This window comes from Mytilus edulis, chromosome 2 (assembly GCF_963676685.1).
Source record: "Mytilus edulis chromosome 2, xbMytEdul2.2, whole genome shotgun sequence".
NCBI classification, from domain to species: domain Eukaryota; kingdom Metazoa; phylum Mollusca; class Bivalvia; order Mytilida; family Mytilidae; genus Mytilus; species Mytilus edulis.
The window spans coordinates 78,226,671-78,249,175 of record NC_092345.1 but is presented as its reverse complement, the minus strand read 5'-3'; the positions used below and the strand labels follow the sequence as shown (position 1 = coordinate 78,249,175).

The window sequence follows — 22,505 nt, the reverse complement described above, 5'->3', positions numbered from 1 at the left end:
ATGAATGATTGTCAGTTCAGTTATTTAATACTTTATATACAGTGAAATGTAGTAGTTTGTGAGTGGAGTGACAAATACAGCAGTGTATCAGTGAAAGAGAGAAGTTGGAAAGGAATTTAGATAGAGAGAGTCAAATATGTTGTATTCATTATTAACAATGAATAACCTTATAATGCAACATATGTTAAAGAAGATTAGGAAATATTTCAAACAATACATTTTTGATGATAAGCAATTTTGTTGAGAAAAATAAGTCCCTACCACCTCATAAATAATGAGTATGGTATCAGGTGTGACTTTTGTGAAGTTAGTATTTCAATAAACTGACAGTGTGTTCTGATATTACATCCCCTGAGTATTCAATAATCTTAGACAGGACATCAAATTTCAACATTATTGCCATAATCATTTTAGATAATATCGTAAATTTCATAAGTTATACTTTCTATTTTTAATATGAGAAAAAAAACAGTAATGCAGAATTATTAGCATACAAAATTTATGTTAAATGATTATGGATTAAATTACGTTATTAATAAAATTTGCATTGAACCTAAATTTTGTGAGGTATGACTCCAGCTTCTTGAGATTGTTTTGTCGAGTTATCACATTACTTGATTTATGTTTTGAATTGGTTTATGGGGATCATGTGATCTTGCGTTTATGTCCCAGGTGTGAAAAATAGGTGTTTAGTAACAAAGGGGACTCACATGATATAACTTACTAATCTGGTCTCATATGGGAAAGAACTTAGAGGGACAGGATCTATGTAGCTCTTTTTATACTGTCTTCCTGAATCTGACTGTATACACATGGCCAAAAAATTGCTAAACTTTGTTTTATGTAATGCACATAAATCTGGAGTTGGGCTCTTAAATTATATCTGATACAATTTCAAGATGCACTCTTACCAAATTTATAGTTTTGCGGATACACTGCAATGCTCAGAGCTTCTATGAAATGTTGATACCAATTGTCTTTTCATAATGTAGCAACCAGTCTTTTTGTACCATTTTCATCATTTACTGGTTCTGTACCTTAATCTTAAAAATTTACAAAAATGCCTTTAGGATATATAAGATTTCTTAATATAAAATATCTAATTAATCTGTAGCATCAATCAATTGGCTTTTGGCTGATCGATCAACCTATGAAGATGGCTTTTTACTAAGAAAATAGAATTTCAGTCCCCTGCAGACTCTATAGAAATTAATAAGTTGGAGATAATGTGATCTTTTGATTACAATTTACCAATACAATTATTATCCTAGAAATAACTTTCATGATTTATATAATTGTTAAAAAAAACAGCAGCTGAATAGCAAACTAAAAGATTGCAGTGCAGTCATATTGTTTTTGTTAGATAATCTTAAATTTGGGAGATAGAATACATATCAAAATGTACTTCTACATGTGGTTCATTAGTTTGTATCATAATAAATCACAAAACACCACTTTTTGAAAGAATTTGACTTGAATATAATTTTCCATGTTTCCCCCCTCATTCTATAATTTAAAAAATTTCCATTAAATTATCTGGAGGCACTTGTGTTTTAAAATGCACAACAGATGTACATTTTATTTCTGTCTGCAGGGTCTTGAATAATCTTTAGCATTTTGAATTAATAGACTGCAGTTCAGTCATGTACTTTATAATTTTAAATGTGACTCTGCTTACTTTTTTTTTTACAGGAACTGTTAAGTAATAATAATTTTCTATGACTCAGTATTGTCAAAATGTGTATGCATATTATATGACCTGTGCAAGGGATTTGACATGTAGGGGTCATACTGTCTGTTTAATATTTTGTGTCATGTATGAACTTTCTCTCTGACTGTTCTTAAAATAAATATGTCAATAGAAACAAACCAAATCCATTGTACTAATATGTATCAAACAGATAGTGTTTTATTTGTGGACATCACAACTTAGACACTTAGAGATTTCAAGTCAGTTTTTCATAGCCAAATATAGATTCCATGATTTGTTTCAATGTATGAGTCTGCATAATTTTTTTTTCTTTCTAAGACTTACTAAAAAAATAGTGGAAGTTCCAAGGGGACATTCAGAACTAAGAGTTGAAGAAAAACTGACTTTATCATTTCTAAGGCACAATTCCAAAAATCACCACATACAAAACTTAGCAACATGAACCCCACCAAAACATAACAATTATTAACCAGGACAGCTCATATTATTGTATGTTTCTCATTACCACTTTGTGGATTTTGAATGGGGTAACATACCTTATCCCTAACCCGAATCTATAATTTCCACAAACTATGAGGATAACGGAGTAGAAAAAGTTGCAATTTCTAATTTAGTTTTGTTATCAAGTGTATCTGGGCTTGCCTGAATCATGGAGTTTGTAAAGACTAGCACAGGGGTGTTCCATTTAAGTAATTCACTGTGGCAGGGGGAAATGTCATTTTGTTAGACATTTATTTCTTACGGAAGTGTTATGAATAAAAGGTACCAAAGTGTTTGTATGGAGGATTTAACACTTGAATCCTCTTTTGATTTACATATTTGGACATATTAAAATAACATTTGCCCATGTCACCCTATGACATCCAAATTTTGGGATGTGTTTTATGTTGCTAGCTTGCAATTTTCATCCATTACTGGTATTTGTTTAATGAATAAATTATGCTTTGACAGTAATCTGATTTATGTTGAATTGACAATATCCCAAACAATGCCTATGAATGCCATGATTAAACTTACAAAAATGGCATGTAATCGCGCAAAACATTACAAATGATCATGGTAGTTATGTATTAGATATTTTCACTCAGATTAATTCAAAATGTCAGTATGAAGTCAGTTTTGCAAAGTAGGTTTAATACATGGAAGATCAAATGTGGTGTGATATGACAGGGGTGTTCAGGGGTTATAAAAACATGCTGACCTAAACTATTATTCATGAATTATCACCTCCTTTGATCTTTGGGAAAATGATTCACCTTCTTTCAGTTATTGTTTCTTTATCTTATGTTTTTCTTTGATTTTCCTGTCAGACCATTTGTCTGTTAAAATTTGTCTAAACCTCTCTTCAAAATATTGTAGTTAACAGAATAAAAATTTGATTTTTAGAGTATTTTGAAGATGTATTAAAATAAATTATACAAAATGACATGAAATATGAAATCTTTTTTGATTTTCTCATGGTTTGCATCCTGTGGAGTGAATACAGAAACTTTTATTTTTTCCCTGAGAAAAATTTCGAACCTTTTTTTTGATAAATACAGATGTGCTGTTCAGATATTAACAGAATGAATGAAATGTTTGAAATTGACAAAAATAAATATGAATGTATATACTATATATTGATTCAAGAAAAAAACCCATTCTGGTTAGGGAAAAGAAAGCTATATACACGGTTTACCATTACAGGTCATCTGAAGAAAAGTTCATTAACTCAATTTTTTTTCAAATATACCACATGTTCCACTTTGTCCAGAGTAATATGTGGGCTACAAGATAGTCTGATTCAGTGTGACTGTCCACATGAGCTCAATATATTAAAGTCTTTACACAATATACATAGAGACAATATTATTGACCATTTGTTATATTTTCTATTTCAGATGGTAATAACAGGCAATCAGATTGAACAGATAGAGCAGATTATTAAGACATCTAAACAGTGTAGATCAGATCAGGTATGGTACAGTATACATGAAGTACAAGTCTAAGCCTATATATACAGGCATGTTTTATCTACATTATTGAAACTTTATCAATTTGGCTATAACATTTTCAGTCTAAAAAAAAACCGCACACACTGAAAAATGAAAGATTCAAACTCTGGAATAGGTTTCCTGATGATGTCAAAAAACCAAAAGCTTATAGTTGACTGAAGAATAATGATTTGTTATGTTGATAAGAGTTATTCCCCTTTTATGAGGAACTATGGTATGATTTGTTGTAGTCCATCAGAAAGGCTAATCACTGTCCTCCATGACATAATTCAGACACTGAGCCAACTAGTCTTGTCTCATTGGCACTCATACCACATCTTCTTATATCTATTGGCTCTTCATACTAGTAAAGCAGATTAATTGGCTGAATAAAAATGTATAAAAAAATAACTTAGAATTTAGACTTGCAGAAATCAACACTAAATCAACGTCTTTTAAATCTGACTTTTTGTGATACAAAGTCAGTCAGATAAATCAAATACAGCTAGTTGTACAAAAAAGAAGTCCTTAAATTATGAACTGATAAGATATAGGTTTGAAGAAACTGTACATCTTACATGTTTAGGTTGACAGTTGTTTATCATTGAAGAGAAAGATTCTTTGCTATGTCAGAATAGCCACATATGGTGAAAGAATTTATAGAAGATTAAATCTGTAGTGGTTGTTTGAATATGATAATAAACAATACATGCACTTATTTCATATAGTTACCTCTAAGCTTGTAAAAAAAAAATCAGTAATTATTAAATCAATGATATTAGCATAAAATGTCAGAGAAAAATACAGGTCATATTTGTAATAACAATGTAAAGTTTCATTATGATTTAAACCAACTCTATTTCAAATTCATTCCTATTGACAAAGCCAAATGAGGCATTCTGCACTTAAAGGTACAACAAATTGAATTCAAGTGATTTGCAACCAAACTACCACAGCCTGGCTAATCAACAGATTATGTAAATGCACTGAGGTATTTGAAAGGGAGTTTCTTTTGTATGGGGTTCACTACCAGGGACTTAGAAGTAAAACAAGGTATTTGGTACTAACTTGGAGATGAATTGATAAAATAGTAAACATTTATGTAAATTTAAACTTACGGTGAAATCAATTTACATTTCCGTAAATGCTACAATTTCATTCATGATTGTATTTGAAAGTGATATAAATAAAAATATCCTCAGTGCTATAAAAATTTTGAGTCTTCATCATGTAGAACCACCTTCAATTATTTTAAGCTAGTTTTTGTAATTCCAAAAAATGAACTTCTGCAGCTGCTTATGAAGAAATGGCTTTTAATTTTCTAATATATATTATATACATGTATATATATATATATATATGAGCTGCTTTACCATTATTTTCATATAAGTAAAACACATTTGAAGATGTACCAAAAATCATTCATATGTTTACTGATTTCCTTCGAAATCGTCTTCTACTTTGATTTCATGAAGAACTGTTTATTATTGGTGGAAGAAGACTTAAAGTCTTCTGAAGGCCAATGGTGCCGACTTTACTATCATTGAAACCTCCTTATGCTGCATTCGTTTCTGTGTGTTACAATTTCATAACAACTTCTGATTCCTGACACCGATTTTTACACATGATAAAGCATCTGAATCATTTAATTTGTAAATTAGGATTGAAAAACAATCACTATCGTAAATATGTACCCTTTTATTTATGTAAATTATTAGATTTCATCTCATGTTATATGTTTACTTGTAACCAGATGTTTCTACTGTAGATATTTGTAGTACGCAAGCGTGAATTTGGTATCGGGACACCTCGCCCTGTTTACATGTTCGCCCTTAGTCTGTTCGTCCTGAGTTCTTTCGTTTTATAATACGTCCTTGCATTTATTAAAACATATTAATATTAAGGGTATCGTTAAAAAAATCTAAAACACGATTTAGTGAAAATCATCTGTTCTTTATTTTCTTCCCAAGGTAAGGTAATTGTGTTCAGCCAATCAAATTCTGTGTTTCTCATGATCAATTAATAAGCCAATCAAAAACGTTTTCTCTGAAGATTATTCTAACATGCTAGATTTTGAACTTGTGCTGTTTTCATCGTGAACATGGCATGCAAATTTTCATCTGCAAGCAGGTTCTTACACTGCAGCTTCAGGATAAAAGCATGGCTGATTGACAAAATTCAATGATGCAGCACTACCATAAAAATAATAAATAGTAACATATTTTATTTTTGTATTCAATTAAATCATTTAAAGGACAATGCACTATTCTTTTTTCACAAAGACCAACAAACAGGTTGGGACCCCCCCCCCCTTTTCCCCCCATTATCAGTGGTGTCCCTTAAATGAGGGCCTGTCCCTAAAACAAGAGATCATTTTACTGTTGAAAAAAAAAGAAACATTTTTTAAGGTTTTTAACTCAAAAGTGGGAAAATTTATTATATTTGGAACAACTTTTCTAAATAAAGGGGTCAAATTAATAAGGAAGATACAAGTTTAGAAATATCACAAAATTCTTTTGACATGTTTTGACCATTTAATACTTGATAGATGCATAGTTCTTGGGGAAAAGTTTCATCAAATAATATGAATATAAAGTTGCTCATTTTTTACAGTGGGTTGTAATGTTCTTCCAATGAGGGTTACCCCTCATTTGAAGTGTTGTTCCCAACCTGTTAAAGGTCCATCTTTGTGCATAATTCAAAATTGGAAATTCCAACAAGCATCTAATATTCTTACACAAGAAAATAAACCCTGGTCTGCTAGCTACATGTTCATCTTTTCTACTGATTTAATAACTACATTCATGCAAACAGACTTAAGAAAAAGGCATGTAAGTTCATCATACAAATGATGACACTTTTTCTAGACAATCCAGAAAAATTGTAACCTTTTAAATTGTTGTCTCGCACTAAAAACCCCCATGGGAACTTTGTCCTTTTTTCAAAAGTAGTATGTAACAAGTCTTACTATTTTTATGCCCAATTTATTGGTCTGTCCGTCCGTCCTGCTTCAGGTTAAAGTTTATGGTTGAGGTAGTTTTTGATGAAGTTGAAATTCAATCAACTTGAAACTTAGTACACATGTGTTCCTTATGATATGATCTTTCTGATTTTACTGCCAAATTAAAGATTTTACAGTCCACTAAACATAGAAAATGATTGTACGGATGGGAAATCCATGTACTTATGACACATTCTTGTTTGAAAAAAATACGTCATAACGATAATGGAACAAAGCAGGCTGGGTTAGTGGGGCTGCTTTTATGGTAATTCAAGTTGCCTTTTATTCACCTTCTTCCACCTCAGAGCTATCAGCTCTTTGATTAATATTTATGATCAAAACTATGGGTATCATGAGTGGAGCAGGAATTTCTTACTCTGCTGTTACTTTTAAAAATGCCTGTATTTCATAGGAGATTATGTCATGCAATGTCAAGTTTTCTTTGTTATGTTAGATGTTGATTATTGTTGTCTTCCCTATTTTTTTCTTACTTAAGACCCTCAAAATTAATATTTTTAGTGAACACATTACATTGTATTGTAATGGATCGTAATTCTATAGTCTTAATGCACATTTAGTGTGACAAAAATGCAATTTCATGACAGTCTGTCACTGTTCAAGTGTGTTCTAGGTATTATTTCCTCCTAAAAGTTATATGAAATTGTATACAGATGTAAGTTACATTACGAAATGAAGTAGTAATAACATAAAGTTATAATGAATACAATAAAACTATTATAATGTTATCTCATGTCAATTAAATGTTCAGCTGTTTCATGAGAGGATTTTGGCAAACTTATACATTTTAAAAATTGATAATTTTTTCCTGGATTTCTGATGCATTCACCATTTTTCATGTTATTTTTTCCCTTTTATCGAGTCAATCTGAGCTAAAACATGTTATCTATCCATGATAAGAAAAAGGACATGTCCGTCATTGTTAACTTGGTTCCCCGGTGAGTTGGTACACGAATGTATTCAGTACTCCAGTGACATGCATATATACTAGATATATAGCATTTAGATTCTTATAAAAAATGAAAAACACTCAAACAGGGCCTTTTATAGCTGATTATGCTAAATGGATTTTGCTCTTAGTTTGAAGCCTTACCTTTGCAATGAATATTGTGGCAAGGATTATTTATTTCTGTGTCCATTAAAGATCAGTTTATAAATACCTTGAGTTTCCATACTCCTGACTTTGACAAATTTTCCTTAGTATAAATTACTGCTGTCAGAACTAGATTCCATCAGGTTTATTAAGAGTAATCATTTTATTGTCTGTTAATATCCTGTCACGTAAATATTTTCATCAATTTCCATGGAAACAAAAAGCCTTACAAAATGATGGAACCATATTTACAGAGAAAAAAACCCCTGAATGAACGATTTTCTGTTTAAGTCGTCTTTAAATTTACATTAAAATATTGTTTCTAAAAATAGAATGAAGAAACATAATAATAATTTCCAGGGCCTAGGTAGATCAGAACTAGATAGATATCTGGAAGTCATTCTAAAGAAGTTTGATTTTTAGAATGGGGTACCTTGCAATATTTCATATAAAATTCAACAATTTGAGCCCTGTTAATATTCAAAGTTTTATGATAGTCAGGTATTGTACATGTAGGTAATTTGAACAGACTCATGTCTAACACATAAAAAAATTTAACTAAATGAGTCGATTATACAGATTATTTCTAGACTCTAATAAAATTGTCTCCCCTTGTGTTAACAAACATTTTGTGTAGGTAATTAATGTTACTTCAATTAATTAATTAATGCATTACAAATGAATTTCTTCCTAAAGTATTTTTGAATTGAATGCAGAATAACACTAATTGTTAATATTAAGCCTATACATGTAATTTATCAAATTTAGTTTTGTCAGGTACTACCTGCTGAAAGACATAGTATTTAATTAACCTTTGCGACTGTACCTCTGGCGAAGATTTATTCTGATATCTATGAGTCTTTTTAACAGTAAGATTATTTCATGACATAAGATTTCCGGCATGTCTTTTTAATTGGAATAGAATAATATTGATTTATAAACGAACTCACAATTGATAGCAAATTGATAAGACTTGTAAACTAACACGCCTTTAAAAAAACAGGGTAAGAGCTTTTGGGCTCCTGATGTTCATTTTAATCAAAACACACTACCCTAGGTTTTTCAAATATTTTATTGGGAATTAGGATCAAAACTGACAGACTTTTTGATCTTTGAATGACAAATTATATTTCTAAGTAGGTTGAAAATTTGATTTGACAAAATCTTAAGTAAAGACGAAATATTTTTGAAGATATTGAGGGTTCTTTTAAATGACAAAAGAGATTAAGGAAAGATTGATACTAAATTAATGATATTTTGGTATGAGATTTTAAGGAAATAAAGAGGTTTTTTGTATGTATTTATACATGTCTAAGCATTTTCATTATTTTGTAAATTCTTCAAGTTGGTCCATTACATATTGATTAAAAGTCCAGTTTCGATATTGAATAAATGTCAGTCAGACAGCAACCCAACAATTAAAGACCTCAAAAATAAGCATGTCAGAGGTCATCATAACATTGCCCTCAATCAAGGTGTAGCCATATTGTTGTTTATGTGCAAATAATAGTACAAGCTAAATAAGTAAATCATGGGATAAAAAAGGGGAAAAAATGACATTTCTTGTAACCTGAATGATTCCGTTGTAAACACTGTAGTTTTCAGGGTCTCAAGTAGTAAAAATATCAATTTATCATAATTTTAAACAAAATTTTTAAAATTAGTTTTTAGGTTATAGAAATTTACTGCCAACAAAACTTTTGTTGATAAATGAGTTTTTATCTTTTCACCTGATTTAAGCAAGAGAAAAGAAAAAGTGAGATTGATTCCGATAATACAGTAATAGAAAATAGAACATTAAAAAATAACATTCTTCAAGGAGATACACATTTTTTTGTTAATTTTCTTTTACAAATTAAAATAAGAAAACTAGAATATTTTTGACATGTGAAATAATCAAGGCTTAGATTGCATTTAACCCTGAAAACCTAGAGCACTATCAAGACTTCCTGTTCTGGGATAGATTACGAGGGGAGATACAAGCCTTGTTAGAGGGGAGTTTTTTGTGCCTATCTTGATAAATGAAGAAGTACATACATTTTCTTTGTTTTGATTAGATTTACATGTTATTTGTAGAAATTCTATGAGGGAATCAAAGGAGAGGTCTTTAAATGAACATTTTAAAAGATCAAAATCAGGTTTAAGCTAAATTTGCATGTTTAAAAAAGTACATTTCAAGTTATAAAACCTCATTTAGCTGTCCATAAAAATTCAGGATATTTTTTTATAACCACAGTATACACATATATATACTGTGGATTTATTATTATTCATTAAATATAAATTTTAGTGGATTTCCATGGATACGAAAAATTATACCCACTTAAAGAAATGAATCCCCAGTATATTGTTTATTTCAGTTCTTATATATTATATAATACAATTTGTATGCTTTATTTTCCAATGAGTGTTTCAATGATGGCTTTAAATAAGTTCCCAGTTATTGTTGCCCCAGATGATGAGAAATCAGACTTGTAGCTGAACAATTGAATTACTAGTATATATTAGTCATCTGCAATTTGACCAAAGCTTCAAATAATGGAAACATGTCTTCCTAAATCATGTACAGTTGATACCGATAGCATCTAATATGGCACCAAAGGCAGAAAATACAAGGCAAATTGTTATTGTTTAAAGGATACTTATAAATGAGGTTCCAGAAGGGTAAATGCAAGAAAATACAATTGATTATGCTGAGGTCTTGTATTGGGAAATTCCAAATCTCTGGTATTTAACTGGGGCATTGAAAGAACCATAACTAGAATAAGCCAGTTTAATAATGGTGATTGTAACATTAGATAATCTGAAAATAAACTTTTGATTAATGAAGTCACAATGTGTTAATGAATTTTAACAATAAAACTTGTCTGCCTTTTAATTTTTTACAATTTTCAAAATTGCATAAAGTTATTGGATTTGAATCATTTACACCTCATTTACAATATTTTGATATTTGCAGATTTGTTATTCTTGAGTTATAGGAAGTGCATTGTTTAGATAAGGCAGACTTTTTAATGGGGTCATGCATTCACATATGATAAAGTAGATGTTTGTCGTTACTTCTTATATTCATATTATGCAGTTATCAACTTTCCTTTGAATAATCTCACATAAACAACATACACACACAAATATATACACACTAACTAGATAAATCACACCTGTCAGTTTGGTATTCTCAAAGTACTTCAAAACATAACAAAAATTATTTTTAATTAAATCTGTATGTTAGTTGACAGGAAGATGAATTAGCTTAAGATATATGTACAGAGTGATTGTTTTGATGGCTTTTGTTTGAGGATCTGCTAGAAGAGTAATTCCTAGCTGATCTGTTAATGATTTCTTATTCAGTATAGGCTGTTGTGAGACATAGTAAAAAAATGTACTATAATTATTGTACATGTATCTTCATACTTTGTTCACATTTTTGTTCAACTTTACACAATCAAACTAAGTTCTGTCTTCATTATGCATGTTCATACACTAAAGCAAAAATTTCACCAAATTGTACAGCCAGTCATTGCAGTCGTTTGTCGTGACACAACATAAACAAAGACATGTAAACAAATAAATTGTCATTATAGCCATTAATCACTCAATGATTACAATTTGAAATGTTCAATTCCTTTTTTGCAAAAAAATTAAGTTTTTAAATTAAAAAAAATTCACGAAGTACTATAATTTTTACATAACTCATACTTTAACACTCAAGTTATCTGTTGGTGGCCAATCAATAAAGTATCATAAAGAATTCTTTAAAATTGCAAGTAAAAGGGAAAAGTTAACTTTTAATAAGTAATCCCGGACCCTTAATAAATTCATTATAACCTAGTGTAAAGGCCTTTTTATCTAATTTGTAAGAAGCTTATCACCCCACACAGTCAACCTAGGTTGAAACTATTCATTGAGACTTTATGCAATTTGACAACATGTCAGGTTTAATTTTTGAAATTGATTGTGGAAATGATCAAATATAGGCCATAGTTAAAAAATTGTTGCTACAAGGCCATATTAAAATAAATTAGAAAATAACAAAACAAAGCATCACTAATATCATCTAGTAGGATACAGCAATGTTATTTGCCTCCCCCATACCTTGTGATTATATTCACTTGTTATGAACATTTGAATATAATTAAATCTTCAGTACATGTACAGCAATGCAGCGGGTAAAATGGTGTACCTTTCTTGTCCTTAAATTTGTCTATTTTTCTTTTTCAGATTGAGTTTTGGCGTTGTGTGAATACATCTATTCCAGGTAAGTTCGACCAGCTTTTTAATAGTTTCCTACCACGAATTTGACCAAAATTTCAGGTTTGCTCTCTGTTCATCTGTCTGTCAGTTCATCAGTCAGTCGGGCAATTCAGTAGGGGTGTATGTATTGCATGCAATACTCTTAGAATGCTGTTATTAATTGAATTTAATGATGTTCAAAAAGAGACATCTTTGTTTTTGAAACAGATATCTGTAGAAAAACATAGAGCTCAGTTTAAATTATGACCTTGTCATCTTACTAATACTAATATTTCCGACATTGGTAATTAGTAATATTACTTAAAAGAATCAACAACAAAAAAAACACTATTACTTGAATTTAGTAATTGAAAAATTATACATCAGGAACTATGCACGTTCACCTTTCAGTGCTTGTAGTATTAGAGAAAACATGACAGTTTATGGGAATAGAAAGGATGTATCTTTTAAGTGTCAAACAAATTAATCATCTAAAAAAAATAAAAAATACACGTTTACTGAATTTCAGGACTGGTTGGATATTCCCTGAAGGATATTAGAGAGTGTTTAATATTTACAAGGAAATTACTAAATCACATTAACTTAATTTAATTAGCCCTCAAATGTCTTATATTTTAATAAATTAACCATAAAAAGTGATTTAATTAAACTAAAGAATGCATGAGTCATGTTCCTGATTAACTGTCCATAACTAAACAACAAAAATGACCTTTGTTGGTGTCTGTAGTTTTGACATGAGAGTGTCTGAAGGAAAGTCGGTTGCACTGTTTTGAAAGTCATCTTCCATATATGGAGTAATGATTAATAACTATTCAAATTATAATCTTTATGATATATGATGATTATAATTAGTCTACCTTCTCACTACCAGTTGTATTGAACACCAATTTGCGATTTACAATTTGTAAAGTCTGATAGACTGACGCTTTTGTCTTGAAGGATTTTTTACATGTTTATGTACATACAAATAGAGTTTTTGCACAAAAAATCAGAATAATGACTGTGTTTGGACAGACATGGCCGTCAGGAAAATGTCATTTTGATGTAAATGTTCAGTCATGTAAATATTAAACATGCCCTATCTTTTCATCTGAAAAACTGAATTTAACATTTATATTTTTTATTCACATTATATAAACAATTTGACAATAACAGGAGCCTAATCTTCTGATTGACTGGCAATGTTTTATCAGATTAACAACAAAAGTTTACAAAATAGAAATCTTTTATTTAATTTGAAACATTCTAGTCCCAATGTATGGAAACCATCAATTGGGACTAGAATGAAACACATAATTGACTGATATTGCAGGTTATTTTACCAAGTAGAGTGTTTATGTATATAGCCTCATATTTGACATCATTGACTTGAATACAATATTATGTTGCACACTTTTGGTATCTTTTGTTAACATTGTCTTGGCCAGAGAGTGTTTCTATCACACTCCTGTATCTACATATATGTGAGCTGTCTGTAATAGGCCTCTTGGTATTTCTAAGTGTTCCGGATCAGTTTGCCCAGGAGTTTTTGGCAACATTATTAAGCTACCAGATCATATATACATCATTAAGATATTTCCAATTCATTTCAGTAATTATTTCATATTATAAATAATAAACGCATTTATATGATAAATTAAAAGCAACTTTATCTGTCTTCTGAATCGTGTATGTTATTCCTAGTTTGAAATTATGGAACTCTTGAGAATATGATCTGTTTATGCTTACCCTTCAGAAGCACATATTAGATCCCCACTCAGTTTTTGGTGTGGATTGGGTTGCTTACCCTTCAGAAGCACATATTAGATCCCCACTCAGTTTTTGGTGTGGATTGGGTTGCCTACCCTTCAGAAGCACATATTAGATCCCCACTCAGTTTTTGGTGTGGATTGGGTTGCCTACCCTTCAGAAGCACATATTAGATCCCCACTCAGTTTTTGGTGTGGATTGGGTTGCCTACCCTTCAGAAGCACATATTAGATCCCCACTCAGTTTTTGGTGTGGATTGGGTTGCCTACCCTTCAGAAGCACATATTAGATCCCCACTCAGTTTTTGGTGTGGATTGGGTTGCCTACCCTTCAGAAGCACATATTAGATCCCCACTCAGTTTTTGGTGTGGATTGGGTTGCTTACCCTTCAGAAGCACATATTAGATCCCCACTCAGTTTTTGGTGTGGATTGGGTTGCCTACCCTTCAGAAGCACATATTAGATCCCCACTCAGTTTTTGGTGTGGATTGGGTTGCCTACCCTTCAGAAGCACATATTAGATCCCCACTCAGTTTTTGGTGTGGATTGGGTTGCCTACCCTTCAGAAGCACATATTAGATCCCCACTCAGTTTTTGGTGTGGATTGGGTTGCCTACCCTTCAGAAGCACATATTAGATCCCCACTCAGTTTTTGGTGTGGATTGGGTTGCCTACCCTTCAGAAGCACATATTAGATCCCCACTCAGTTTTTGGTGTGGATTGGGTTGCCTACCCTTCAGAAGCACATATTAGATCCCCACTCAGTTTTTGGTGTGGATTGGGTTGCCTACCCTTCAGAAGCACATATTAGATCCCCACTCAGTTTTTGGTGTGGATTGGGTTGCCTACCCTCCAGAAGCACATATTAGATCCCCACTCAGTTTTTGATGTGGATTGGGTTGCCTACCCTTCAGAAGCACATATTAGATCCCCACTCAGTTTTTGGTGTGGATTGGGTTGCCTACCCTTCAGAAGCACATATTAGATCCCCACTCAGTTTTTGGTGTGGATTGGGTTGCCTACCCTTTAGAAGCACATATAAGATCCCCACTCAGTTTTTGGTGTGGATTGGGTTGCTTACCCTTCAGAAGCACATATTAGATCCCCACTCAGTTTTTGGTGTGGATTGGGTTGCTTACCCTTCAGAAGCACATATTAGATCCCCACTCAGTTTTTGGTGTGGATTGGGTTGTTTACCCTTCAGAAGCACATATTAGATCCCCACTCAGTTTTTGGTGTGGATTGGGTTGCTTTGTCTATAGTTTCAGATATGTTGTACTTTGTGTAATGTTGTTTTGCCATAGCATTGTCAGTTTGAATTTTCCTCTTGTATCTTACGCCAGCTCTCTTTTATTTTTTTCTTCTAAATAATGCCAAGAATAGTGGATTTCTATGATCTGTCACGTCCATCATCATCAATCTGACATCACCAGTTTTGTTATTTTCATCGGTCATAGCTCTTTCTCCTGGATAGGAATCTCAGTCAAGACTTGTAAGAATGCACAGCAGAGGACGGTGACCCTATAAATGCATCAAGTTTTTTCTGTTCAGTGTTTCAGGGAGCCTACTTTTATCACTTCCATGCTAAATGTCAGTTTATATTTAAATTTTGGTATACATAAGGTACATATTTCTTTCTAGACCATTATGAAACTATTTGTACGGCCAGTCTTCCAGTAAATATTACATAGTCGAAATATTAAAGGATTAATTTTCTGTGAATGAGTGAGGTTTATTATTAAGTGATAAGGATACAGCATCAATTATTTACACTCATTTTTCTGTATCTTGACATTGTATGGCATATATGCATTAAGTCAGGAGTTATGACTCTCAATATAGCCTCTTATGACATGAATTATAGAAATATTGCCATTAATTTTCCATCACTAAGTATGTGTCTTAGTTGAGGACATGATGTATACTTCCTGCAGTTAGGGAAGAATTATGGTTTTAATATTTTTTGCAATGTCTTCCGTAGCATAAGTAATTTACAAATTAACAATTTAATTTTTGGGTAAGATGGAACAATAGACTAAAATGCACACAAAAAAGAGACATTGGTTTTAGAAATGCAAGGTAATTGTTGACCGTCTAAAAACTTCACTACAGTGTAGCTAGGATGAAATTATTGGAATTTATTTACATTTTTCTTTATTTGCATTATTAATTTAGGCCTTATTGTACTTTGAAATATCATATATAATTTGAAAACTTAAAAGTAATTTCATACAATGAGAATGGCTTGTACATGTTTTAAGAAACTTAGTCAAATTATGTTTCTGCAAAATTTTTCAAGGAGGCATAATTAGCAATGTGAATAATTCAACAATTAACTACTTGAAACTGACAAGTGACGCCTTTTGTAATACATATTTTTGTCAGTCTCTGTGACAAACCAATAATGAAAGGCCTAATTGTGTTCAATTTAATTCCCTAAAAGCTCAAGAAGTATGTTGACTTTTCAGCAAATGAGAAGTGAAAGTTTGTCAATGGGCTAGAACAAACAGCCCAAGGAAGAGGCATTGTACCAAACAAATGTTTAATACAGTAGCAGATAGCTGTTTTAAATGGACAATTATTGTAACTTTAAAAAGATGGCAGTGAAAAGCAAATAGTGTGTCCACTAGTGTCAACATTGGGTACCTGGTCAGCTTTATTAAGCTACTTTAATTTAGCTGTCGATTGTATTTATTCAGTTTGTCAATACAGTTTAGATTCACATTTGTTTTGCAACTTTTGATGTTTAACTGGTTTATTTTTTCATGTGATTAGAGGGGGAATCTTTTTCTAAAAGATCTTTTGTTCATTTATACAATCTTTTTTATTGAAAGTTTTCATCTGAGATTTAAAGAGTTAATTGTAGTCTTTAATCTGAGAGGTCAAGGTGTTTGTGTGTTGTTAACAAACAAATTATGTTTGAATGGAAGTGGTCAGTTAAAGAAACTCTCAATTACTTATAAATTCTTTACAAGGACATTTGTGGTTTTCCTCAATATTTTGTTAAGCATTTAAGTGATGTACAGGCAAATTGACTTCAACCAATTCAAGTGGGAACTTTTAACAAAGGTTCTAAAGTTGCCAAAAGTTTGAAAAAAATTTCAGTATGTTCTCAACCATGATATAAAAATGTATAAATAAACTTGATAGTATTTTTTTTTTTTCTTGTGTCTTTTATTATGTAACAAATAGTTTGTTGACGCCAGCGTGTTCATCCTATGGTGGTGGTCATAAGAGCAACAGGTGACATTTTATAAATGTCAAATGTCAGTTTTCATATGCTTTAATTGGTACCAAGGGCAGGTGTTTCTTCTTGAACTTTGCATGACTTTCAAATACAAAGTCAGATAAAAGCTACAAACATAATAGTTGTATTGAACTGGGAAATGATATCTGAGATTCTTCCTGTTCAGAATATGAACTTCGGATACATGTTATTTTTCACTGTTGAGCCAAATTTACTTCAATGGGTCTTCAATCAGAGTTCTAACATAATGGTTTACTTTTTTAAATTGTTATTCGGATGGAGAGTTGTCTCATTGGCACTCACACCACATCTTCCTTTATCTATTCTAACAGTTTCTATATAGGAGTGACTTGTACACATTTACATCATGAGGTTCTTAAAATGCAATTTAAGGTTCCTAACTGTAGTTTATCCTAAGGTAACATGAAAGAAAGAGCAAAGTCCTTTTTAATGCCCATGCCATGGTGGAGGGGGCTTAAAGTGTTATCCTTCTGTCACAGTCCTGTCCATCTGTTGGTCTTGTCTGTATGTCCCTAAATTTGTTTCTGTTCTCTAACTTTAGTTTGCCTTTCCAAATGTTATTAAACTTATACACAATTACCACCAAGTACAGATCAAGTTTGAAATTGGGTTGTGTCATTTTTACAGTTCACAGTTATTAGAATTGCTGTTTTTTTTTGTTTCCATTCTCTCACTTAGTTTGCCTCTTGAAACCTTATATACAATGCTTATTACCTACACATCTAGTTTGAAATTAGTTTGTGATACTTTTGCCATTCTTGAGTTATGCCCCTTTATAAATTGAAAAGTGACTGAATCTGTCATCTTTGTACCTAGCTTTCAAGTCTGCCTCAATGGCCGAGTGGTCCAAGTAGTTACTACTGTAATCACTAGCCAGTCAACACTGAGGTTGTGAGTCCAAACCCCTGCTCAAGCGGGTGCGATCGACTCCAATTCTAATTGACTAAGATTGTCAGTTTTCCCATCGAAGGTCAGTGGTTTTCTCTGGGCACTCTAGCTTCCTCCACCATTAAAAACTGGCCGCCACAAAATAGCCTAAATGCGGCCCAAGAGAAAACGAAAACGGGATCCATCGGGATCCCAATGCAATCCCGGTGAAATTGTCGGGATAAACCGGAATAAGCATCTGGAGGCGGGATCCCGTTCGGGATAAATATCGGAAACTGGGATCCCATTCGGGATAACTGTCTGAAGCCGGGATTCCAGTCAAGATGAAACGGGATAAATATCGGACACTGGGATCCCAATCGGAACTGTTTAAAGCCGGGATCCCAATCGGGATGACTGTCTGAAGCTGGGATCCCAGTCTAGTTAAAACGGGAAATTGTATGAACCATATATTATGTTGTTGAAAATATGTAAGTGTTTCTGTGGTCGGGTTGTTGTCTCTTTGACACATTCCCCACTTCCATTTTCAATTTTATTTTTATTGGTGTTAATTAACAATGCGTATGACACCAAAGCTGTCAGTTGAAGCCAATCACATTTAAGTGTCACTTAATATTCAGTTTGACAGATATTAATAAGTCAGAAAAATGCCGAGATTTTCGCGATAAAAATGGCAGGGCGTCCGAGAAATGTCAACGAGTGTTTTGCCAGAAAAGCTTGGGCGTTTCTGTTGTTCCCCAAGTTCCCATAAGTGCGTTTCTATTAGTTGTCGTCCGGCATCAAAGATAAGATAATGATCGACATCGTAAAACTTTGATTTCCCAACTTATGTAAACTGTAAAAAAATCATAACCACGTGCTTTGTTTTCAACTGTACTGCCGCGGGACAGTTCGACCCTAGAAAATACTGACTACTGTCCTAAATAATGCGGCCACTATCTTATCCGCATGCACCATGTGCCGATTAATAAAGTATAATTTTCTTATATTTAGTAAAAACTGGCCAGTAATTAATACTTTTATGCGATACCCTTAATTTATTTATAATACCGTTACGGAGACAGATCAACTTGGCCGATATATTGGGGCGAGATTGTCACGTCGACGTTTGTGTACTGGTAAAAACGTCATCAAAATTTGTTTACGCTGAATTATGGACAGGACGAAGATGAAGATGTTTTCAGATAAGTGCATTAATAATTTAATTTAACATGTGTACATGTGCATATAATGATTATAAAAATAATTTATTGAGGAACTATGATTTGTATGGTTTTTATCTGAGCAAATCAGCATCAGAAAGTCTGAAAGCATAAACTGAAAATATATTTATTTTTAACATTTACAATGAATAAACTTGTTAACTTGTCACATAACAGGCATAAATAGTAGGTATGTCAAAATTTAATTCAGTTGTGTGTATGTTTATTTGGTGAAAATAATAAGTCGCTATAGTTATTTATCGTCAGGGGATAATAAAGGGGGAAGGCAATTAATTTGCCAAAAAATTAAAATAACCTTCCAAGACTTCATAATTATTTGGACTAGCTTCCAATCTACTGTATTCTATAAACATTAAACATGCAATAATATTTCTATTGAATTTGTTGCTTCAAAACGTATTGAACAAATGATTCTTTGTGGATTTTTTTGATACTTTTAGGGGATATACTGATCTTTTTAAATGGAGCTTCCAACGAAACAGATTGCATGCAGATATTTCAGTTACCATAATTTACTCAGCAATTCTAGTTGGAAGTACAGAGACAGCAAATTGATTAACAGAAAGGAAAACATGACATGTATCCTTTTGCATAAATAACCCAGGATTCCCAGTGGCAGTGCAATTTAAATTGGTGCATGTATATCCTGCTGGTATTTATTTTTGGGATCCCGCTTTTTTTTCCGGGAATCCCAGTATATTTCCACTGGGATTTACATCGGGATCCCGCTTCTTTTACGGGAATCCCGAAATTTATCCCAATACATTTACATCGGGATCCCGCTTATTAAGCGGGAATCCCGAAATTTTATCCCAGTGGGATCCCAATCAAAATCCCACAATATCCCAGTTGGATCCCACCTAATTCCACCGGGATAAAATTTCGGGAATCCCGGACTTTTGGCGGGATTCCCGAAATTTTATCCCGGTGGAATTAGGTGGGATCCCACTTGGAATCCCATCAAAATTCCAGCCGGGATTCCAGTGGAATTCCAGATTTATTTTCTCTTGGGGGTGCTTTAAAACACCAAAAATCTAAAATCAAGTTAGCCTCAACCCAGTTAAATCCTGCATCTATATGTGGAAATTGACTCGTGCACAATCACAAGCAAGGGTATATTCCCTCAATTTATTTCTCTTTTAAAATCATTATTTTGTGTTAACCATTATATTGTCAAAGTGTTAATTATATTTAGATGTGCTCTAATGGTCTTACTGACTTAGAGTTAATTCTAGAAGGAGTATATATATATTTTATACTAAATTTTTACTTTTTTAAAAAAAGTTTATAAAGTCATTTCTCAAGTTTTAGTTTAATTAAATTCTTGGAATCAGAACTATTTATACATAACAAAAAAAGATTTTATATAGCATATTTTCTTAGTGCAGCATATTTTTTACTATGACTAACTGAATGCAATTTATTGTAATAAATATTTACAATTTGACACTGAGTTATTTTTTTACATGACACTTTTTCAATTTTATAAATTTTCCTAGGTTTTGTATGAACATGCCCATTGTGACACTATTGTTCTTTAAATTAAATGTCCTGACAGAAATGATTCAATATTTAAGCAGGGGATCACATTTTTCTCATTACTGCAACAAATATTGAAGTTCTGTTTTAGCAACACCAATCTATTGAAAAAGCTGGTAGATTTAATAAGATAAACAGGCTAAAAATATTAGAAAATAGATTATTTAATTGGCAGGAAAGATAAATAACTCTAAAACTTGTATATTTACTGTTGAAATTAACCATATGGTTGAAATTAATAAAAAAATATTTCATAGAGGGTTTAAATGAGAGTGTTTTCTATTTTATCTGAAAAGGTAATATGGTACAAAGAGTTAGCCACAGAGTACTCAAGGATTGTTTTAATATTAAAGAAAATTAGGAACCATACATTTGTACTTTTAACTTTTTCTGGTTTGAACAAACTTGATGATGGTATCAATCTAGAAAAGTGCTTTAGACTCACAATTTTCTCTTACACTATTTTTCTTTTTTCTTTTGATACATGGAAATACTTTAGATATCTATTTGTATTCTGAAGAGAACACTTAGTGTATAGTGTATAATACCCTGTTTTGTCTTATACTGACTGGCATCTAGGACATAGATTTGCGAACTAGAGAGTGTCTGCAGCTTAACCATCTGTAGAAAAGGAATCTTGGTATGGTTTGAAAGTAATGCTTTAGTCAGATACCCCTGACCAGAGCACTTAGTTTAACAATGAAAGACACTCATTTTCAGAAAAGCAGCTGTAGAAAACAAACTAAACACAAACTCCAAGCAGGTTAATGGAATTTGCATGCTTACAATTAATTGTTTTCTTTTCCTTCCCTGTGCATACCTTTTTATTTTCGTCAGATCTACTCCACATCTGGCCTTGTGTTTTCCTGAGTAAAACATGGTCTAATTAGCTGTAATTAATTAACAAGATAAGATTATATGTTTATGACATCAATAAACAGTATAAAGAGACATACTGAGCCTATAGCTGATCTCTTTGAACCTTGAAGTCTTGAAGATGTAGCTATCAACATGTTCAATGAATGTTCTATCAATGGTATCCCTCCCACCACTTAATATCCTTTGCTACAGAGGTATTGAAAGGGATTGAGTCTATGTAGTCTGCAGGTGATTGATTTAGTAGGTACATATGATAGAAGGGCAAGTACTTGGCTTTTTCTTAAACAGTCCCACCCTAATACAAAGGAGACATAGATATTTTGATATATCGGGGAAGATATTTTAAGGTTCTGACGTGTCATAACCTTAGGATAAAGTGCTTTATTAAAAATAGGCAATTGCTCTTATGAAATTATTAAGCCCATGTGTTCAAATTTGCACAAATTTGCTTAATAATAATGGACATTTCATACAAAAAGCCTCCTTGTGATTTCTAGAAACAAACCTCTATAACAATTTTATTTAAAATGAAAAACATGGAAAATATCTGGAATGGCGCAATGAATACTTGGATTTGAAAAAAGTTAGTAAACATTTTGTATATTACCGTTTTTTTATATTTAACTAACTATACATGTAAATGTACATGTGCAGGCTTTATTGATATTATATATATACATTCCATCCAACTAGTTGGGATTTCTTCCCAGACTTGAAGTACCCATATTCACCTTAATGATAATAGGAGTAATGAAGTCTACTAATATTGTTATGATATGTTGTACTAGTGAAATAAATTTGAGAAATACTCCAAAAACAATTTAAAGTTGATGGTTGACATGATTTAATAGTGTTTTCCAGAATTACTTTTCCAGGTGTTCTTCATAAGCTGTGGTACAAAATGTTTCT

At 32.1% G+C, this 22,505-nt stretch overlaps 1 protein-coding gene across 2 annotated transcripts in view; it reads left to right on the top strand.

The window, feature by feature from the left end:
* Window positions 1–22,505, top strand: part of LOC139513021 (reversion-inducing cysteine-rich protein with Kazal motifs-like) — a 66,192-nt gene that overhangs the window by 7,491 nt on the left and 36,196 nt on the right. For both annotated transcript variants that reach the window (XM_071301085.1, XM_071301086.1), the window contains exons 3-4: window positions 3,592–3,666; window positions 12,018–12,054. In XM_071301085.1, the coding sequence (XP_071157186.1) occupies window positions 3,592–3,666; window positions 12,018–12,054 (112 nt within the window). The remainder of the gene's footprint in view (window positions 1–3,591; window positions 3,667–12,017; window positions 12,055–22,505) is intronic.